Source organism: Exophiala xenobiotica, assembly GCF_000835505.1.
Source record: "Exophiala xenobiotica strain CBS 118157 unplaced genomic scaffold supercont1.2, whole genome shotgun sequence".
Lineage (NCBI taxonomy): Eukaryota > Fungi > Ascomycota > Eurotiomycetes > Chaetothyriales > Herpotrichiellaceae > Exophiala > Exophiala xenobiotica.
The window spans coordinates 4,824,201-4,846,022 of record NW_013562493.1 but is presented as its reverse complement, the minus strand read 5'-3'; the positions used below and the strand labels follow the sequence as shown (position 1 = coordinate 4,846,022).

The 21,822-nt window shown below is 52.2% G+C and overlaps 5 protein-coding genes across 5 annotated transcripts; 1 reads left to right on the top strand and 4 right to left on the bottom strand.

Moving 5' to 3' along the window:
- Window positions 1-4,717: 4,717 nt before the first annotated feature.
- On the bottom strand, window positions 4,718-7,667 carry PV05_04026 (uncharacterized protein). Its single transcript, XM_013464714.1, has 4 exons — window positions 6,642-7,667; window positions 6,475-6,589; window positions 6,247-6,423; window positions 4,718-6,194 (listed from the first exon to the last, which is right to left on the bottom strand). Exons 1-4 carry the CDS (start codon window positions 7,486-7,488, stop codon window positions 4,853-4,855), a joined length of 2,481 nt encoding a protein of 826 aa, XP_013320168.1. The 5' UTR covers window positions 7,489-7,667; the 3' UTR covers window positions 4,718-4,852.
- A 1,145-nt stretch (window positions 7,668-8,812) lies between these two features.
- Window positions 8,813-11,110, bottom strand: PV05_04025 (uncharacterized protein). Its single transcript, XM_013464713.1, has 2 exons — window positions 10,856-11,110; window positions 8,813-10,804 (listed from the first exon to the last, which is right to left on the bottom strand). Exons 1-2 carry the CDS (start codon window positions 10,870-10,872, stop codon window positions 9,139-9,141), a joined length of 1,683 nt encoding a protein of 560 aa, XP_013320167.1. The 5' UTR covers window positions 10,873-11,110; the 3' UTR covers window positions 8,813-9,138.
- A 191-nt stretch (window positions 11,111-11,301) lies between these two features.
- On the top strand, window positions 11,302-19,349 carry PV05_04024 (uncharacterized protein). The gene has a single exon (XM_013464712.1). It carries the CDS (start codon window positions 11,381-11,383, stop codon window positions 19,172-19,174), a length of 7,794 nt encoding a protein of 2,597 aa, XP_013320166.1. The 5' UTR covers window positions 11,302-11,380; the 3' UTR covers window positions 19,175-19,349.
- On the bottom strand, window positions 19,192-20,628 carry PV05_04023 (uncharacterized protein). The gene has a single exon (XM_013464711.1). The coding sequence runs from the start codon at window positions 20,240-20,242 to the stop codon at window positions 19,388-19,390; it is 855 nt and encodes a 284-aa protein (XP_013320165.1). The 5' UTR covers window positions 20,243-20,628; the 3' UTR covers window positions 19,192-19,387.
- A 38-nt stretch (window positions 20,629-20,666) lies between these two features.
- Window positions 20,667-21,665, bottom strand: PV05_04022 (uncharacterized protein). The gene has a single exon (XM_013464710.1). The coding sequence runs from the start codon at window positions 21,427-21,429 to the stop codon at window positions 20,971-20,973; it is 459 nt and encodes a 152-aa protein (XP_013320164.1). The 5' UTR covers window positions 21,430-21,665; the 3' UTR covers window positions 20,667-20,970.
- Between the last annotated feature and the right edge of the window lie 157 nt (window positions 21,666-21,822).

The following is a 21,822-nucleotide window of genomic DNA, read 5'->3' as shown; positions in this document are numbered from 1 at the left end:
GTGTGTTCACAACAAGTCCCAAGGCAGCTCTCTCGTCGCTTGGACTCAACTGAATATCCTTCCATTGGGTGTTGCCGTCAGCGAACACTTCTTACACCCGTTGTACATCCCCGTACGCCCGGGCAAGAGCCAATACCGTACTCGTCCTGATGTTCATGTTGGTCGGCCAAGGCACTTGCCTAAACACCCGATCGGAATCATTTTCCCAGCCAGGACATTGGTAACGACGTCTCTTCAACGCAGAAAGTAGAGCACGTATGTATAGGCTCTTGGTGGATGGTCTTGGACGTTTTTGGATGAAGTTCCATGGTTCTCTTGTGCTTGAAGGGGATCGACGTATGTTTGCTTCTCCAGAAGCGTCGACATAGGGTTGCGCTTCAGGTGTTTCGTAGGAAAGCTGTGCCTCGGGGAGGTTCAAGATGGTTCGAAGAGCCGGGAATGTTCGTGACTTTCGGGACAAGTGAACTGCGTCGGGGTTTCTGAATGGTTAGATTCGTTCTGAGCAGCTTGGAGGCCCAACTGCCTAGCCCCCTGTACGGGTGTGAGCAGATCTCGAGGCGGCTTGTTGTGCTGCTCCGAAGAGCCCACGCAACGCTGTCCTTATGGTGGGGATTGCAGTAGGAATTCAATGCCACTCCTCTCGCAGCTGGGTTGTTTTCCAAGAATCGACGTCGATGGCCTGATAGATAAATATATACCTGCTCAACGAGACTATCCACGACACCAAGATTGTCTTGATGCCTTCCTAATTGGTGAGGAAAGATGAGAATCTCTCACATGTGCTTGTCGATCGGGCTGCGTTCTTGCGGATGCGCATGTTCCACGCGCCTTGTCTACCAATGCTGCGAGACTCTCACCGGGCAATCACCCAGATGCCACCGGTTTGATCGACCGGTTTGATCGAACGGTTGCCTGCTGACCGTGCCCAACTTTGATATGATTCTGACACTGCCTCTGCCGCGGCTCCGCTCGTGACATAGAAGCGCGTTGGTTGTCCCTGCAACGAGGACCTCCTCCCTAGCGAGGAGGAACTTTAAGTCAAAGCCTTCTGTCTTGACTCGGGCAACACCAGGCTTGACCAGGCTTTATGTGATGTCAGCATCGTTTGGATGAGCTTCCTGGATGAATGTAGTACCTTGTTCTCGGGCGATGAGAGAAAGGATGATTTGCTTTGCTTGGCTTGATGTATCACAAAGCTCGCAGAAATCGCATCCGAAGCCACTTTCGAGGCAGTATAATGTACCGCCGCTTGGGAGAAGTGTAACACTGCCTCATCTCCGAAGCTTTAGCGTTGCGTTTACTCATCAGTAGCACTGTCGCGGAAGCGACCTTGACCTGGCCGGCTTGCAACAGGACGAGGACCACCTCAATGGCCATCGTCGGTGTAAGCCTGATAAGTGACGAGTAGGTCAAGTATGGGCAGTTTGGACCCGCTGCGAGGCATTGAACCGACTTTTCTGGCGATAAGGAGAGATCTGTAGATGCGAGGCCTTCGACTCTAGAACACTCTGATGCTGATTCGGGGTTGGCTGTCCTCAGAATTGAGGACTTCAAGGAGTCCTAGCATCTGTGGTTCTGATAAAAGGACTATCGTTAGCCCAAGACCAAATATTCTTTCCGAAGCCGACTTACCTTCTGGTCCAAGATGTTGATTCAAGGCTGGGATCAAGATTCAGGGGGAAATTCCAAACCGTGCCGTATGCTTCCTGGTACGTACAGCCTTGAAAAAGTCGGAAGGCTGGATGGCGCCGTTTATTTGATATATATATGAGGCTTGGAGGGTGGAGAATCAGACTTGGTAGATGATCTTTTGCGTTCCTGGTGTACGGATAGGAAATGGAGAATTGGCGTCAGATCTCATCGAGTGCTGTCCCGGCCCGGGTTTGGCGATCGTGGTGTGCCGTGCTAGGATGTTCTAGCTTCCTTGCACAACAAGAGTAACGACATCGGGATATTTGTCGGGGCCCAGTTTCACTGTCAATGGTCTTGCTGATCTGTCGGACTACTGTAGGTGTTTTGTAGCCTCGTAGTTGATCGCCAAATGCAGAGTCTGTCGCGTCTTCGATATTGAGCACAACCCACACAGAGCCTTTTCGATGCATCTCCTCAAACCCGGACTCAGTCCACCACCACCTGGTGAATTCCGTACTCGCATATAGTGAGAATTGCTTAAGGTATAAGTAGGTGCTGATTATGACACCGGCCGAAGAACTCGGTCTTGCTCTAATTGGATATGACCAGAACCTGCAGCCTTTTGTTGAAGCGTCGCCATTTTGACTCCCACAAAGAGAACGTCAAATACATTGTGTTGTTGTTGTTTCCTTTTTGTAGTAATTGTGGTGTGAGCGCAATGGCAAGCACGACCCAGCAAGGACCGAAGTACAGAGGACACATGGGCGGGCGAGGTGTTGTGGTCGAGTACCCAACAACAAGAAGGTTGGCGGATGGTGGCATTAACATGCAGCTCTATGTCTTGCAGGCGGCTTTCCATTCTGTGCTCGAGCACCCGACAACAAGAAAGTTGGCGAGCTTTCCCCATTCTTTGCTCGACCAGCCGACAACAAGAGGGTTGGCGGATTATGCCATGACCATGCAGCACTATGGCATTGCGCGCGGCTTTCGTCACTGAAGCCACCTTGTCGAACCGCGCTGATCAGGGGCCGTCGCCTGGCGGACATCTTCGATTCTGACATACAGTTTTGCCTGTAAGAGGGTCAGAAACAGAACAAATCATCAATAAGACTTACATCGTGGGCGTCGATCAGGTTTCCGGAAATGCCTAGATGCTGTTCGCTGAAATCGATGATAGTGGTGTCTCGTTGTCGATGAGCTTTTGTAATGCCCAAATAGTAGCGTCTCGAGTCTCCATAGCATCGGCCGGCTTCCTCAAGGCCGCTGGTAGACTTTTGGCACCCAGTAGCATGACTCGCCTCAGAGTCCGAGCGAACTTTGCCAAGGGAGTCAGCACTTCGAAGTGCTGAGCGCAAGCCGCCTGCTCAAAAAGCGCCCGCCTCCTTACGACCAAAATTCCGCAATCCCTCAACCACCAGACTGTCTCAATGACCCAGCGTTGGCAATTCAAGCCCGCCCGGATAAACGGGTGGCAACCTGAGAGAGCACTGGCAGTCTTTTGGGCAAGGCTTTGCAGCCTCCCACTTGTTCCCTTCTTTACAAGTCGGACATCAAGCAAACCTGTTCTTCTGTTTTTCGAAGATGCGCTTGAAAAGGGTTTCGAGGTGCAAACATAAGTAAGTGATTGAGGTGTAGCTGATAGCTCGCGAGAACAACTCTCTCTGGGAGCCAGTCGCTTGTGCCGCGAACAATCTTGAGATCTTGCAGGTTGCCCATGTTTGCATTGACTAGGACCTCCATCAAGCGGATGTCATCCATCCTCGCAAGACCTAGGCCGACGCTGTTGATCCAGTCATAGTATGGTCAGTATTGTGGACGCTTGTCCGTGGTAAAGAAAGGGATCTCGACTTTGAGTCTTCGGGCTGCGCCCTAGATGACGTTTTTGTGAAACCACCGAGAATATTGGACAGCGTTATCGCTGTTGGTTGCCTTCCATCTGTTGTGTTCGATTTCGTTGTGGCTCGTCGACGTTTCTTGGAGGAGGACCTGGAGCACCCTCTTGGTTTGGTGCAAAGGAAGGCATCATGGCGGTGGCCAGAGGCAAGGCACCGTTGTTGTTTGTGCCGGCAGCGCCTCTCATGGTTTCCCAGATGCCGTTTGCTTCCGCGAACGGGATCTTAGAGACGCTACCGTACTTCGACAGAATCCGCTCACTTCCATGGCGCGCAGCACGAGCAGACACGAAGAAAAGTGTGGGCTGTCCTTGTAACAGATATAGTCAGCGTTGATCCCCCCACAGGTCGTTGGGTCATGAACTTACTTGGATGGGATGGGCAATTTGTGCCGTGGCGAGCTCATAAGGCGATTGCGTACACCCTCGTGCAGGGACAACTGCTCGTCTAAGCTTGAGAGAGTCTCAAAAGGGCGAAAAGAGACCATCCGAGTTGCATCTATGAAGTCGCTTCATAATGTAAGCGCGGTAAGTGACTTTGCCTGGTCCGATTCGCGCGGTAGTCCACGTTGTCTTTCTGACGAGCGTCTTCTCCTGTGGAAACGAAGACAAGACCAGTGGTCAGATTCTTCAATGACAGCTCCGAAATTTGCTGGGCATGGTAGCAGAGTCAACCGAAGTTGTGCATGATGGCCAGGGCCAGAAGTGCGATCCTCTGCTTCTGGTTAAAGGCTCACTAGGCCGTTGATCGAGCAGAGGAAAGAATATATATAGATACCATGCTGATTTGCGAGCTGGCCATTCGGCCCTGGGCTTTGATGTTGTGGGAGGAAAAGATCCCACACAGGGAGGAAGAGTGGCTTACTTATACCCGCGAAGGCTGAGCTGAATTGTGAATGGTCAAGGCGCGCAGTGTCAGAAAGGGGCTCTGGTGAAAGGAGCCGTTTCAGTCGGCCTGAATATTCTGAACCATTGACGAACAACATGGGGGCGTGAAGAGCGATAAGTCTTACAGTTATTGACCGAGCGTGACACAGTGACATTCGCAGCTTGCGAGCTGAAACACGCAAGGCCAAGATCGGTTCTGGGGAAGTGAAATCCGTGCGCAATGCAATGTATTCCGACCATTTCGGATCGAAGCGCAATATGACTGGATGGACGTCGTTTTCCATGAGAGGCCGGTCTCATACACGCTTAGATTTGACGCATATTCATTTTATAATATACATACCCATAGGCTATCCATAAACAAAGCTATATGCTCATAGAGACCAACACTGCCATAATGCTGCTTGCTAAAAATACCAGTATGCACACGAAATCTCATTCTCACCAACGAATGTGTCGGTGCTTGAACCCGTCACCAAGGCCTCGCCTCCGATTCGGTTCGAAGAACTGCCTGGATGACTCGGTCCGGCGGACCACATCGTTCGTGTTCATGTTCGTCCGAGCCTCCACTTGTTCGTCGAGGTACGACGAACGCCTCTTCAAGCCGGACTGGCCCGAGGGCGGGATACCTAGGGGATTTGCGCGCTGCCACGTCCGCAGACTGTCACACTCGCTCTTGAAGTCGTCCTTGCTGGCGTAGTCGGCGATGTCGTCAGGCCGCTCGAGCCATTGCAGAGCCAAGCCGCCGTCGACGTGCCATACAATATGGCAGTGCATGAGCCACGCGCCGGGGTTGTCGGTCTCGAAGCCAATGACCGTGTAGCCTGCCGGGCTGCCGGGCGCAGCAGAGCCGACTAGCATGGCGGTGTCGCGACGGGGCGGGTTGTCGAAGTTCAATGTCGACACTTTGTCCGGTGTCCAGTTTGTCGTGCCTTGACCGAGGAGTGAAAAGTCATGGCCGTGAAGGTGCATGGGGTGCGAGGCGAAGAATTGGTTCTGGATGACGAAGTAGACCCATTGGTTGGCGGAGGGAAGGGTGATGGCGTTGGAGATCAAACTGGAACTGCTGTTCGTCGGGGTGGTGCTGTTGCCGTTGACGCTGGAGTTGCCGATGCTGCTGGTGCTGGAGTTGCTGCCAATGCCATATTGGTGAAGGGTCTGGAGCGTGGGCTGCGTGTAGTTGACACCGATGGCGTTGTTATTCAGGAACCAGCGGAAGACGGTGCCGCTGTCGCTGGTGGCAACTCGTGCGACGTTACCAGCCGGCAGGGTCGAGGCAGTCGCCGCGAAAGCGCTGGCCGACCCCGCTGATTTCTTGACAAAGGGGACTAGCGAGGTGATGGGTTCATCGGCACAGATGGCAAAGTCCTCGCCCGTTTTGTTGCCAAAGGTAGAGGTTGGTAGCGTGGGCTGGGCACCGTCGTAGAGGAAGACACCGTTGGCGGCGCCGAGGCCGGTGTTGTTGCAACCGCTCGGGCAGCCGGTTTGGGTGACTGCACGTAGGAAGTAGCCTGCCGTCGGCTGGTTCATCTCGACAATGACATCGTAACGCTGGCCGATTCCGATGTTAAGCCATTCCGTTTCGTAAGGAACGATGGGGACATAGTCGGTTGCTATGACGAGCATTTTGTGGTTATCGAAGTGCACGGAGAACATGTTCTGCGAGGCCGAGTTGATCAGGCGGAAGAGGTGCTTCTTGCCCGGTTGAACCTTCCAGAGGGCGTGTTGGCCGGCGGAGAGGTCAGGTTTGGTGTTCTTGCCGTTAAGCAGGTAGTTGACCGTGCTGAGAGAGCGGTCAGTAAGCCATGTAGAGATTAGGGATGTTGGAGACTTACCCGGTAGGTCCAAAGTGGGAGATCAACTCGTTCTGCTGTCCTGCCGTGCCGGTAAAGGTGTCGTCGACCATAACAGTGCCCATGTCGATGTCGTAGTTGGCAGTTGCAGGACCGTGGATGACCATCGGTCCTCGGATTCCTTCCCCATATTGCGCCATCGTGTGAGCATGATACCAGCTATTCTACAGATTAGTCCAAGATTCGTGACGATTCAAGCGCATGCCTCACCCGGTGCCATACTGGCTTAAACGCATGGTGTAGGTACGGGACGAGCCTGGTGCCAGGCCGCACTCGGTGATGCCAGGAACACCGTCTTGATCGTTAGTTCCTCGTTGCCAGATACCTATCTCAGAGCGTCAGAAGAGTATTCGATGTGAGCCAGATCCAAAGCTCACCGTGCCAATGAATGGACGTAGAGTTGTCTGTCAGTTTGTTGTGGACAGTAATCACAAGAAGGTCACCCCAGTTGCATTCGATCAACGGACCAGGAACTTGTCCATTGATAGCGAATGCCATTTTAGGACCACTGCCATCAAAATCTATGGTAGTGTTGGTGATTACCAAGTCATAGGAGCACGTGTTGTCTGTCGCGTAGTTCTTGGTGGAGTAGTCGTCCCTGATGCTCAGACCATTGCACCATTCGCTTCGGTCAGCTGCCGTGTTGCAGGCGGCGGCACCCGTGATGGGACCATTGGGTGCAGACACATTGGATGAGGGTGAGCCTGGCTCTGGCCAGGAGCCGTCGCTGGGCCAGTCGGTGTACGTTGGTGCGGGTACGGTAGACGTCGAGGTAGCAACATTCCCAGTCCATGTAAAGACAGCGCCGTCAGTACCGATGGTGCTTTCCGGGCTGACGAGAGACGAGGCCACTGGTGTAGAGGTTACGGCGCTCTCGGGATCGACAACAGATGACGCTGCCGTTGTAGAGGGTTTATTCGTAGCGGTAGGGATGGGAGGGAAAGGTCTCCCACTACCGTCGACGGTAACTGTGGTGGTCGCACAGAAACCGGGCCCAACGAAGATGGTGGAACGATATACTGTTGTAGTCTCTTTGAAGACTGTCGTAGTAGTTGTGACCGTGGTTGTCTCTGTAGCAGTAGCAGCAACCTCCATCCGCGGAGCAGAGACGATCGTTGCGGGAGATGGACTCGCGGAAGCAGAAGCCCAGTCGTTCCAGCCTTCGGCAAGTGAACGCCCTGCTAACCCCAGCGCCACCAACGACGAGGACTTTGTGAACCTCATCTTGACCCCGTCGTGGATCAAGTATTAAAAGATGAGATGTTTTTGGTAAAGAACGGCAGGGCGGTTTTTCAGTTGTCTACCCCAGACAACATAACGAGAGACCACAAGCGCAAAGAAGTGGCAGGGGAAAAGTCACCCACAAATGTGAATCGTGTATGCCAGATTTGAAGAAGATGAGGGGTGAGACAGCAAGCGAGGCACACAGACAGTTTTGAATGTCATCGTAGCATGGTATGATTTGTCCAGAAGCTCTCCGACTTCAGTCAGATGCAGGCTCCTGAACGGAATCAGCAAGGCGTCAACTCGAAAGGAGAGGTTCTGCGGTGCTTCAACCGTAGATGACAGCTCGGCGTGCCATGTCAAAATCCCCAAAAGGAGGGCTGGGGAAATGCTTCCGCCTGAGATGATAGACCATCTCCCACAAGGTAGTGCCCAGATCGAGAGAACGTCTTCGTCTTGATCGTGAACAGATCCGTGTTGTCATACTCACCATCCAGCAGCTGCGTGGCTATGCCGGCATTCGACGAGCTCACCAGCCTCAAGGTCCCTAGCCGTTGGCAAGGACCACCGCGAATCAGTGACGGCTGGTCAGGATAACCATATTTCTTGAGGAGTGGTCAGGGCCGTGCGCAATGGTCAACGAGATTGACCTGGTAGGTGCTGCTCCATGAGTGTTCGCGCCAGCCACTTCTGGGCCTGAGTTGTATGCAAATGGTGTTGAGTGCAGTTGGATTCACAAAAGTAGAGATGCGAAATTGCTCCTTGGTCATGAAGCGACACAAATACCCGCCACTGTGGTGATTCTGGTTAAACACGGTAACCCGTGACCCTCCCTAAAGGCACAAGTTGTGGGTGGCCTCATAGGGCATGATGGGGCCGAACGTGATTCTCAGGGGTCTTGATGGGCTTCCCCGGCTCTTTTTCTAAGCTTGTTGCTTTGGCGTCGACATGCGCACCGTGCTGATGGCAGTGTAGCTTAGCAGACTTGGCCTCAGCAATGCTGTTTGACACACCTTTCCTCTCTCACGGTTGGGATCGTCCCCTGAATAGAGGAGTCTGCCATGTGTGACAAAACGTGGCCATCGGATGACAGACAGGCTTCCCCGTAATTGATCGCCTTTCCCTACCAACCTGGCAGGACTATCACAGCATTCGACGACTGTCCGGAACATACTGAATCTGGCCAGGTGTGTACGCAATCAGGCTCCTTATGCTATCCGTGTTGAACGAGTGTCACGCGACAGGGGAATGTATCTGACGGCAAGAACATGGGCCACTGGTCACGTCTAATGGCAATTTGCACAGCGACGCGTTCAGAGTTCTGCACAGTTCGAATCTGAAGTCCTCCTGAACTACGAAAGTCGGCTCCTACGGACCATGCCTTCTGTTATGGAACGTAGCAAGCACAACACCGCATGCTAAGACAGACTAACTTGAGTGCTTTCGACTTGGCGTGGGACTTTCCCCCGTAACCCCAGGCAATGTCAGCACCATATTTCGCATGGATATCTCGTTCTGACGCAAAGCTCTTGAAAGCCTCTGCTCCTCTCCAAGAAGCCCGACTTTCTTGGGTATCATCCTTTGCAACACCATAATTCACCAAAATTGAGCAACGATCAAGCAAATTGCCAAAGGCTCCGTGAAGATTCGTCACTTCATGGCAAAGTCAAATTCCTCAAAGTCTTCACGTAGACCTTGTGCATCCTCCTCCTCTGCCAGCTGCTCACTACCATCCTTCCGGAGGAGGGCATCCATCCAGTTCACTCTGTTCTCAAGCTTCAACAAACCCGCCATGACTTCCCTGCCAAACCAGATGTTGAATTTTTGATCGGAAGGCAGAGGGAAATACATTGACTTGGTGACACCGAACTCTTTGTCGCTGCTGCCATTCGTGCGGTCAGCCATCTCGACCGGGTCAGACACCCACGTCCATACTCTGAAGTAGTCGGCCCGTACAGGAAGCAGGCTGTCGGGTTCGCAAGATTCAAAGGCCGGATATTCGTGCTTTTCCCTCGATACCTTGAAAGCAGCCTCTACCAAGCCCTTCTTGATCGGCTCCGATTGGCAGGCCAGGACTTGCCAATGGTGATGACGAATGCCTGTACGGTTGACCTCCCAGCACACCGCACCTAGCTGTCCTTGACTCTTCGAACCAATCATCTCGGACAGAGCCTTGCGGAATTTGTTCATCTCATTGAACTCAGTAGACAGCTCTTCGGCGGATCTCTTGCCCTGGGCCATTTCATCTGCTGCATGGTAGTAGGGGACAATCATAACGTGACCAGTGGATGATAGTTGAGGGAACGTTGATGGTAGCGGAAGTGGACCTCTTGAGGCTGTAACCATGCTTTCCTCACCCAAGGAGACCACCAAGTGAGTCTTGGTGCCAGGCTTATTCAAGCACATGAAACAGTCGTTAGGATCCTTTACACGGTCTCTTCGAGCTCGTTTCGATTGCCGCCCTTCGTATCCTGTAGTAGCGTATCGGCTATACTGCTCTGAATCGTCCATATTCTGGCGTTTTCTTGGTGGCGATGCTCTAGTGAATGGTGATGCACGTGGTGGCTCGACAGTGGGCGGCGGCCGCGATGTGTCCAAGCTGAATGCTGCCATCCATTCTTTGGTTGCAGCAGCAACACTTGGAAGACTCTTGAATCTGGTGACTGCCGGCTCCTCCAACGAGTCGTAGTCCAGGGCGTGCTTGAAGGGCTCGCGCTCCCAGAGGGCCTCGGCACTACTTGAGAAGTGATACCATGGCTTCAGTGCTTGACAGAGATTTGAGATCGATTGTGACCCTGAGCTGCCGTCGACATTTGCTGGGAGATCAATGCTTGAGCCATTTGTGATATTTGCCGGCCATTGGTTCGTGATGAGGATGTGAGCAGAATGCGCGCCGTGAAGGCCTCGTGCGTCGAGATCAAGGTACAGTGGATCGCATTTTCCGAGCTTCTGAGTGAGAGACCCTTCGTTCTGGACAAGTCGGCCTCCGAGGGAGACCACCTTGACTCCTTCAGCGGTAGTCATTGTGCCCTTGCGCCCGAGGTAGAACAGGTTGGCGCAGAGATCATCATCAGCTTCTAGCTTTGCCTTCACTGCCTCTGGGAAGACCGAGTTGCCCACGGTGAAGTATGTCGGTAATGGGATGTTGATCTGACCTGACAGCAAGGCTTGCAAATCCTCGCCATTGTTGTCGTCGCCATCAGCTCCAAAGACATCGCCAACAATGATCGCAAGCTGGAAGTTCTGTTTGGCCTGCAGCTTTGATATCTTGTCGAAAGCCTTTTTGAGCTGGCCTTGAATGCTTCCTACCACAAGACTATGAAGTTCAGCTTGCAATAACCTAAAGGAGAGACGAATGAGTGCTTACATCTTTGCGGTACCCATCGTGAGAAATTCGAGTGTTGTTCAGACTGAGACGTGCATGGAGAGTGGATAGTTCGGAATGAAGAATATCTTTTCAGGTTATGAAGATGTATTTTATATCAACCCAGAACGAGAACAGCAACGTTCTAGAGTATAAAGCCGCGGCTAACCGAAAAGTGTTCGCAGAGTTATCTGAGGCTTGTGTGAGAGATCAAAGCTGATATCAAGTCTGACGAGGCCATGGTCAAGGAGTGCTTGTTGTGCTTCGATCAATGCTTCGAGTACGGACTTTGCAAATCTCGAATTCGCCGTCAGTCCAGCGAATGCTTCGCAGTATCAGACCTACAGTGAATCATTTGAACTGATTATGCAGTTTTGTGCGGGGAAGTTTCCGTGTTGCCTCTGGTGTCTGGTGCCTCCAAAATAAATTTCTAGACTTTTTGCCCGATCATTTTGTAGTCGGTCTGCGCCTTGCAGTATTCCTACTCAAGTAGATGCTGAGGTCGACAATGGTCCTTCGCTGCCGTCGATGACATTCATGGACATGGCTCCTATATCTCCCGGGCCAGCCGCCCGCCAGCCTCGCAAGACGAAGAAATCCAAGCCCACCGAGTCGACAAATCTGCACCGATTCGTACCTTTCACGAAGCGCATCTCCAGATTAAAAATTGATCCTGTCCACAAAGTTGAAAGACGAAAGCCTGTGAATGATGAGACAGACTTGAACCAAAGTTACTTCCACACTGCGCTGGAAGAATGGGCAGAATTGAACTTGTCGCAAACATTCACGACGTTCCTGAACAAAGCGAGCCCACTCAGCGAGAATCTCCCACAGTTGCTACACCATGCCGATACCATATTTGAACTGCTGCTACAGCATATTGAGAAGAAAGATGCTTTGGCTCTGGAGCCGCTCTTGAGCCTTGTTGCCCATCTTGCGCACGATCTTGGCCAGGGATTTGAACAATACTTTTCCAGAACGGTGGACTTGGTCGCGCAGGTTGCAGCTTCTCATGACAGTGCCGACGTGATCGAGTGGTGCTTTACATGCTTAGCATGGATGTTCAAGTATCTCTCGAGGCTGCTAGTCCAGGATCTGCGGCCTCTGCTCGACATTATGATGCCGTATCTGTCTTCCAAGAAAGAGTACATTGTTCGGTTCAGTGCAGAATCCCTCGCCTTCTTACTGAGAAAGGCCGCGGTGATGTACCAAAAGAAGAGAGCACCACTCATTCTGGCAATGAGACACCTGTTGGAAAGCCGTGCGAGCGACTCGGCACCAGCCCTGCCTTCATACCAACTCGGTGTCATGACCCTGTGCGTCGAAAGTGCAAAAGGGATTGACGGCACTTTGCACTCCAGCGCTGAATCGCTAGTTCAATGTCTACTGGAAGTCTCCATACCGATATGCCAGCACGAAGAAGTCCGATCAATTGTTGAAGGCATCCTCATCGCTCTCATTCATGAGACTGACAGTATTGGTTTCCATCCCGTGATGGATATGGTCCTCAACAAGGTCCGGCAGTGTACAATTTCCACTGAGCCAAACCAGGTGCTTTTTGCTCTGAGGCTCCTGGCCATAGTCTTGGGCACCAGGAAAGGCTCGAGAATCTCTGCGTGGAAGGACGCCATACAAGCATTCCTAGACATTGCTAAGATTGCAGTGAAGACGCTGGACGAAGAGAGTAATCTCAACAAAGATTTGGATGCGGCGACTCGCATGAGGCAAGAGTTGCTTACGCTTTCTGCTGAAGTTCTTGCGTTCGCCCCCATGGACCATTTGCTGCCGTATTCCCAGAAGATATTGGACTTCCTGACGAATCAGCTCGCGCCGGCGGGCCTTTTCGCCTTCTGCAACTTCTGTGCAGATCTGAGCAGGTCGAGATTTACCGACCTTGTACTCCCTCGGCTCCAGCAGTACCTTTTGGCCCACTGGTCTGACGACGAAGCGGGCACATATTACCTTCTGGAGAGATTGCAACGGGCTGGCACTATCTCTAGTGGCAAGACAGGCTCTCGTTCCGTTGACTGTCCTCCCAATTTCAAGGACGTCCTCCTTCATCAGCTGCGGACAGAGAGCCTTGAAGATACTGACACGCAAGTGGAACAATTCGCCGGAAGGATCCATTTCCCACGAATCGTCCGATTTCCCCGAGGTCCAGAACAAGTTGCGACTGTGCTTTCTGAGTACCACAAACTCGTCGTACAGGCTCTTAAAGAAACTGGCACTGATCCAGGCCTCCGCTGCCGGGTAGTTCTAGGATGGGGTCTGCAAACTTATCTTGACCTCCTAACGGAAGACAACAATTCGATTGCGGAATTATCTTCAATGGTGTTGAAGACTTCTCCAGCCCACTTCCATCTCCACGCTTTCTTGCACGCGAGCAATCGTCTTTTCGAGAAAGTGCCTGCCAGTATGACAGCCGCGGACAGAAATCTGGACACCGTTCGTTACGTGCTCGTCCAAAACTTGTTGAGCAATTCAAAATCTCTGAAGGAGGAATCTTTAAACCTTTTATCTCATCTCAGTGCCGGAGAGGACAAGGAGTGGCTCTCAGAAACTGTCGACCTCATGCACGATATCCTTCAAAGCCCGTACACCCCTTCTGAAGCTCGCAAAATAGCAATGTTTCTACGACGTCTGCCTCAACGACAAAGAAAACTCGGTTCGACTGCATCATTGGAAAATCTGGTACCATTCTTCTGCCTCGGGTTGTTAACACACTATCACGACCAGACTAGACAAGAGGTCTGCAATGTTCTTGCGCAAATCGTGGAGGCAAGCTCCGTCGAAGAATCTGTGGTCAATATCGCGATTCAGTGGCTACAGTCGCCAATAGCTCTTCCTCACGGACCGGAAGACGATCGTGCGCAGGTGAAGGTGATGCCTTCAGCTTTTCACTGCACGAATTTGTCGAGTTTAGATTCGCAGTGCGAGCAATTGTTGCAGGACTACTTTTCGTCAAGTCAAAGGCTTCTCAAGCTAGTTGAGGACGATCACATCCTTGAGAACACCAGGACCCCTAATAACGGACGAACTCTAGCTCTCCAAGTTTTGTCATCGATTCCCGCATCGGCGGAACGGCGATCGCGTCTACTTGTACCCGTGTTTCTAGGTGCTCCAATGACCCGGGGACAAGTCCAGCAGAATTCGGGCTCAGACACATCGACATCCTCCAACACAGTCACACCAGATGTCGATGACAATGAATGGTCGCTGTCAGACCGCAAGGCGTTGCTGACTCTTTTCGGCAAATTCGTTAACCCCAGAGTCCTATTCAGGGCTTCTGAGGTTCACGAAAAGCTCGTTGCTCTCCTCGGGAATGGCAATCTCGACGTGCGGAAACTGGCTCTTCAAGCAGTCCTCACGTGGAAGGAACACTCCCTTACTCGATACGAGGCTACTCTGTTTCAGATTGCCGAAGACAAGTCAACCACGACAGACCTGGGTGCTCTGTTGAATGCCGAAGAGGGTCAAAACACCATCAAGCCCGATGATCGCTCCGTTGTCCTTCCGATTATGCTGAGGTTGGTTTTCGGCCTGATCGTTGGGCGAGCTGGCACTACGGGCTCACAAGAAGCAAGAAGGAAAACCATCATACGCACTCTGTTCCGTATGCAGGAGCACGAGGTTACTATGTTTCTGGATATTGCCCTCGGCCGATTAAGGGACATCAAGATATTGCCAGACCGACCAAACTACCTCTTCGAAGACATACAGCTTCCTGACGACCAACAATATGGTTTCCTCCGCCTGCTGCTGTCCATGTTGGAAACTCTGCAGAGTCGCTTTGCTCCTTACGGTCAACAGGCTGTTGATGCTGTTGTGTTCTGTGTCATTAGAGCTTCTACCCTCACAAGGTCCTCAAGCTCGTCCTCAGCTCTGTCCCGCAACATCAGGCGAGTCGGGTTTCAATGTCTTGTTCTCCTGTCTCTGGATTGCCCTGATATCGACTGGCCACGATATCTGCCGAGTCTTTTCACGAATGCAATCAGCCCCCGTCTCGAGATCTTTGCTTCGGAAACAAATCAGGGCATCTCGGGGTTGCTACGGCTCTTCTCGTCATGGGCACAATCTGTCGACATGGTGAGTTTCCTCGCACGATACGACAGCCGTGTCCCAAGTGTACTATGGGAATGCCTTGCAGCACAGGCTGCACAGAACGAAGTAAAGACTTTTGTCCTTGAGGGGATCGTTCTCCCCTTGGCAGGTCTCGCTGAGGCCGAGTCGGTCACTCCGAACGAAGCTCGCGAACTGCTCGAGCGTGAGACCGATAATCTGCTGAGTGCGCTGTTGACACTCCTTCAACGCGCTCCGCCCAAGGACCTACTCAGCGCCATCACATCGGTTCTACCCCGAATTGCTCCGTTCGCAAAATCTTCAGATTCCAGGCAAGTAACGATCCGTTTGTTGACGGCTCTGTTGCGCGATTCTGCGCACAGGCTGCCTCCCAATGTCAAAAGCCGGCTGCTTCGGTCAATTCAGTCTTTTCTGGATACTTTAGACGAGTTCGAAGACGAGGACAGCCAATCACGACTTTTGGATTTGGTGTCCTCTCTGTTCAACTACTTCAAGGATGAGCCTAATCGTCAAGTCCTCTGCCAGGTCATGGGAAGGCTCTCTGTGCTCGATCCGGACCTCGCACTCGCAGCACAGCTCTGCCATGATATAAACGCTGTTTCGACACAACAACTCGAGGAGATCGACTACGACAGGCGGTTCCAGGGCTTCCAAACCATAAACTCGGTGGAAGTCGACAACAATGAAAAGATATGGCTCCCGATTGTGCAGAATTTGTTGTTTTTCGTCAGGACAGCTGATGATTTCTCAATACGATCAAATGCTTTGAGTTGCCTCAAGCAGTTCATCGTCAAAGCTTGCGAGGCGAAGAGCACCGGGTTCACGAATCTAATCACTGGCATAATACTTTCTTCCGTCCGCAAGGGTATTAGATCTGAGTCGGAACTTGTGAGAGCTGATTTCGTCTCTTTGTATGGGCTCCTCGTACAGCATGTTCGCGGTGATCCGGACCTGGAGAGCTTGACGGTGCTCCTTGTCGGCAATGATGAAGAAGCATCTTTTTTCTCAAATATACTCCATATCCAGCAGCACCGCCGATTGCGGGCGATTCGACGTCTCGTCGCCGAGGTTGAAAAGGGCGTTATCAGTGTACGCAATAATGCCGAGCTCTTTGTCCCTTTGCTGGAGATGTTTGTCTATGACTCCAGCAATGATGAGTCTGCTCAGAACACCAAAGGTCAAAGCATAGCTGCAATGAGCACGATACTTCAATGGATCGAGTGGAAACACTTCAAAATGTTGTTTCATAAATACAAGAATGACATCCATGGGGGTGAGAGCAATCGAAAGGTCGCAAGTAGGCTCCTCAGTCATGCGGCCGATGCGTTGTTGACGGCCAGAAGCCATCAATCGGAAGAAAACAGGGCGAGTCCTGTTCCACACTTGACACGGTCACTCCCATCCGGCCAAACCATTGAGAACGACATCCGGACACACTTCATACCCAAATTTGCCGAGCTTGTACACTACAAGGACGAGGCCGAAATCAGTTTTCGCATCCCAATCGCAGTCACGACCATCAAGCTGATTACAGTGCTACCACAAGAAGAGGTTCATATGCTTGCTGCTCCAATCATTCTCGACATTGCTCAGATCCTCCGGAGCCGTACTCAAGAATCACGCGATGTCGCACGCAACACACTTTGTCAAATTGTCTTGTTGCTCGGAACCTCAAGTTTACAGTTTGTGTTGAAAGAGCTTCGTACCGCATTGACGCGAGGCTATCAACTGCACGTGCTGTCATACACTCTCCACGCCATTCTTGTGGCTATTACTCCAAGCACCAAGCTCGGAGATCTCGACTACTGCGTCGAAGATCTTGTGGCGGTAGTCATGGACGACATTTTTGGTACCGTTGGCCAGGAGAAGGACAACCAGGACTACGTCAGTAGTATGAAAGAGGTCAAAAGCAACAAAAGTTACGATTCAATGGAGTTGTTGGCAAAGTCGATAAGCGTACCATCATTGTCAAAGCTCGTTGCGCCCATCCAGGTCCTCTTACTAGGCACCTTGACTACAAAACAAGTGCGGCAGGTTGATGAGCTCCTTCGCAGGATCGGGGCAGGTGTCTCACAGAATCCTGGTGCGAGCAAGCGGGATCTGTTGGTCTTCGCATACCAGCTGATTCAGGCCATTTATAAGGAGAAAGAGAACAACCGTGTTCGAGCACTCACTCTCGAGGAGAAGAGCCGGCAGAGGTACCTCATCCAAATGACTTCGGCGTACAAGGCGACCACTGGCCGGACCTCACCATTATTGTATAAGCTAGCACGATTTGCTCTTGATCTGGTACGATCTATTCTTCAAAAGCACGATGAGGTCCTCACAGCAGAGAACGTACACGGATTCCTTCCTGTGATCGGCGACGCTTTGGTCGAAGCGCAAGAGGATGTCAAGACCTCTGCAATGCGCCTGTTGTCAGCCATAATCAAGTTACCGATGCAGGAACTTGACCAGAACGGGCCATTGTACGTGACAGAGGCCGTCAAGGCCGTCAAGAATGCGACCAGCACCAATGATGAAGCTTGTTATGCGGCGTTGAAACTGGTGGCTGCGATTCTCCGTGAGCGGAAGGGGGTCAAAGTCCGAGATCTCGATATCGCAGAGCTCTTGCAGAGACTCGCCCCGGACATCGAGGAATCGGATAGACAAGGCGTTACGTTTAACTTCATTCGGGCGGTCATGTCACGCAAACTCCAGTTACCCGAGATTTACGAATTGGTCGACAAAATCGGGATCATGATGGTCACTAACCAGGCCAAAGGAGCGCGAGACATCGCTAGAGGTGTCTACGCTCACTTCCTGATCGAGTATCCGCAAAGCTCCACGAGATGGTCAAAGCAGCAAAAGTTCCTGATGAAGAACCTGGAATATGAGTATCCAGAGGGTAGGCAGTCCGTTTTGGAAGCCATCAATACCCTCGTCGCGAAGACGAAAGGAGAAGCTGCCCAAGACCTGATCTCCACATTCTTCGTTCCGGTACTGCTCCGAATGGTGAATGACGACAACATGGGCTGTAGAGACTTGGCTGGAGCTTTACTTGGTCAAATTTTCCGCTCGGCTGATCGTGCTCACTTGCGGGATCTCCTGGGACCCTTGAAGTCGTGGATGGAACAGGATGACAGTGAGGCGTTGCAGAAAGTCAGTATGCAAGCTTACAATATCCTCTTGAGCTCTGACGTTGCCATGGAAGACGAGGAGGTGGCCAGTATCCGTGACAACCTTGCTCGGGCACTGCAACAGCAACCGACAGAAGATGAAGAACATTGGGAAGTCCTGTTCCAGGCTTTGCTGCTATTGTCAAAATCCGTTCAGGCTCATCCAGATATGGTGCTGAATCAGCAGCAGACCAACCTGTGGTCCCCGGTGTGGAAGTCATTGGGTCATACACATGCTTGGATCCAAAGCACAGCTGCAAGCTTGATCTGCGACTTCTTCCGACATTGTTTAGATGCAGATCATTCAAAGCTGCCACTGAAGTGCGATCGTGGCCTGCGGCTCAATGGGGAGAAATTTCTCGAAATTCTCAAGGCGAGCGTTCGCATCCTTCGACGTGCTGCAGGCAATGAGGAGCTCAGCTCTCAAATAGTGCAGATTCTTGTGTTCCTTGGACAATGTGTGAATGTTAATGGACTGACGATGGAGGTTGCCGATAAATCAGCGGATGATGAAACTCTAGAGCTGGAAGACGAAGCAGATCTCGATGAGGAACAACCCCACAGGAGGAAGAAGATTCCAGCACTTCAATATCTTCTGGATCAGACGACGCGAATCTTGAGGATTGAATTGACATCGCTCACCTCTGCTGCACTACTTCCGAAGAAGTCATCTTTGGTCCTGCTTTCGAACTTGATACCAACTCTGTCCATGGACCATCTCAGGCCGAGTGTCCACCACATCCTCGCTCCACTCCAGCATCTGACCGACCCGAACACCATTCCACCCCGTTCTGCAGATCCGACCTTCGCGGCTACATACCAGAACTTGATCGAGTTGGCACACGAGGTCGTGGAGAAATTACAAGTCAAGCTGGGAGACACAGAGTATGTGAAGGCGCTGACGGAAGTGAGTCGATACATGCGCAAGAGAAGAGAAGAGCGGAGAATGAAAAGAAGGATCGAGCGTGTTGCCGAGCCGGAGAGGGCTGCTAGGGAGAAGAAGAGGAAGGGAGATAGGAAGAAAGAGCGCAAGAAGGAGATTGGACAGACTTATCAGAAGAGACGGAGAGAGATGGGGATGTAGTGTTGAAGTGTTTGTTTGTCTTATTGCATGGGACGGCATCATGTTTCAAAAGGGATTGCTGGTTGAACTTGCGATCGCATAGCGTCGGCGCTTGTCCATGTTGCGGAGGCTGCATGGATGGATGGAATATATGCTGATGATACGACCGCTTCTTCTGTTCTCTTCTTGCTCGATGCTTGCCCATCTGCCTCTGTATCGGCCCATTCAATCCTCTCAACCATTCACGCTGGCCGACCTAGGAATATCCGTTCCCACCGCCGCCGTAGCACCAGCATCGACCGGCAATATCACCCCGGTCATCCACCTCGACTCCGGCCCGGCCAGGAATCTCACCGCACAGCCTACATCCCACCCATTCCCCTCCGTCTTCAGCAGACTCCTATTCTTCCTCGCCTCACGCGCCTCCTCAGGCATTCCGTGCTGGTACATCATGGGAGTGTACACCATTCCAGGACACACACAGTTCACCCTGATCCCCTGCGGAGCGTGGTGAACGGCCATGGCCCTCGTCATATTGACCACGGCGCCTTTACTCGTCGGGTAGAACAAGTGCGGCGTTCCTCCCTTCAACCCGGCCACGCTGGCCATATTGATGATACTCCCGCGATATCCCCATTCGAGCTCATTCTTCAGCATCGCGGGCACGGCGTACTTGGCCATCATGACCATGCTGTCGACGTTGACTGCCATGCTCTTGGACCACGCCGACATGTCGACCTCGACCGCCGTGCCGGGCGCGCCGCCGATGCCCACGCAGTTGAGCAGGATGTCCAGCCGGCCGTATGTGCCGAGCGCGGCGGTCTGCACGATGCGCGCACAGTCGGACTCGACGCTGACGTCGGCTTGGACCGCGATCGCGCGGCCCTTGCCTTCGGCCTCGATCATTTCCACCGTGCGCTGGGCCAGCGATACGTCCCGGTCCACGCAGACCACGCTGCATCCTTCGTCGGCCATGAGGATGGCCGACGCCCGGCCGTTGCCGATCCCATCGCCCGCGGCGCCGGCGCCCGTGATGATGGCCACTTTGCCGGATAGGCTGCGTGGTGGTTTGGGGAAGTGGTACTCCATGCTATGTTGTCTTTTTCGTTTGGTTCGACCGCTGATAAGGTAGGTAGGACTTACGAATGCTTTGGTCAGACGTTTTGTCGTCGCCGAGTCGTGCGGATAGTAGTATTCTGTTGTGGACGTTTAGACTATTCTTCTACCTGGAAGACGGCTTGGTAAGTATATTCCCACAACGCTAGAAGGGTATTATTATGTCGACATAAGGTGGTCTCGGCCGGATGTGTTCTCTTTGTTCTCCTCACGGAAGTGGTTCTCGTCTCCAAAGGGGAGAACGACGAGACGAGTAATAGCCTCGGCTGTCAAAGAGAGGTATCTCTCTGTTCGGGTGGACCGGCGACGAAAGGTGAAAGGTTCAAGGTTGAGGAAATGACGACAGTGTAATCAAGCCGCTTGTAGTGAAGAGCATCAAAAGCCGTGGTCAGTGAAGGTCAGGTTTCCCAGTTTTTATACATGCATAAAAGTACCTAGCTAGGTACATATCATTCCAAAAATACAAATATGTGATCAATGAATGTATCGTCCATTGCCCCCCAAAACACCGCATTTCCTCCTTCAAACTCAACCCCCGTAGGTATATATATCGTTAAATATGACCATCCTTTTGTGCACACAGCCCTGTCAAGCAAGGCCATATATGGACAGCGACCCTCTCATCGGTATATGTAAACATGTGCCTCCTCACAGGCCCAAGGGGTTGCTTGCATTCTGCTCATTCCCTCCCAACCCCTTCTTCAAATTCTCATGTTCCGCCTCTTGTTGTTTGGCTGGGCCACCTCCTTCGTTACCAAAGCCGACACCAAACTGATCTCCAAATCCTTTGCCCATGCGCATGATGCCGCCGACTGTGGGATCAACGACGCCACCAATTGGTTGTGCAGCCTTCTCGAAGCCCTTGCCAGCGTACTTCCCAACAGGTGAAAGGGTGTCTTCGATCTTCCCTCCAATGTTGTTTCCCATCTCTTCTGGCTTTGAGATCCAGGAGCCTGGGCACCTCCATCAGCATCGTCTTCATAGGTGTCCTCGCAAACATCAGGGGTAAACGTACCTCCTTTCTTTTGGGTGCCCGTCTCCTGCCCACTATCCGGCTGGACATTCTCCTTCTCTTCGTTTGCAGACATGTTCGTTTCTGACTGTGGGTGACGACTGTTGTCCACTAGCGAGATGCGATGGGTGCTTTCTTCGCCAGACATACGAATCGAGAAGAATACAGAAAGATTTATAGGAAGATGAGGGTAAGCGGTTGCGCGCCGCAGGCCGCAGGAACAGCAACATCTACATCATAGCTCGTCCTCCGCATGGCAAGAGCAGGCGCCTAGCAGGGATCTTGCCCGGCCACACCTGGTGATAGGAGAGTTGGCTGACAAGCCTGGTTTGACCGATGACGTCGTTGGCCCAGGCGTTCTAATCGTCTTGTCGTATACAAAGTCGCGAAACTGCAAGATCTGCCGAGCTCGTGGCTCGTTGAAAAGCCAACAAAACATGCCAAGTAAAATCCCGTCCTCAAGCCGCCAGCTTCCCAGACATCCTGGCGAGCTGGTTACACAGGAGCATTTGTGTGACGTCCCACTCACCGGTCATGAGCA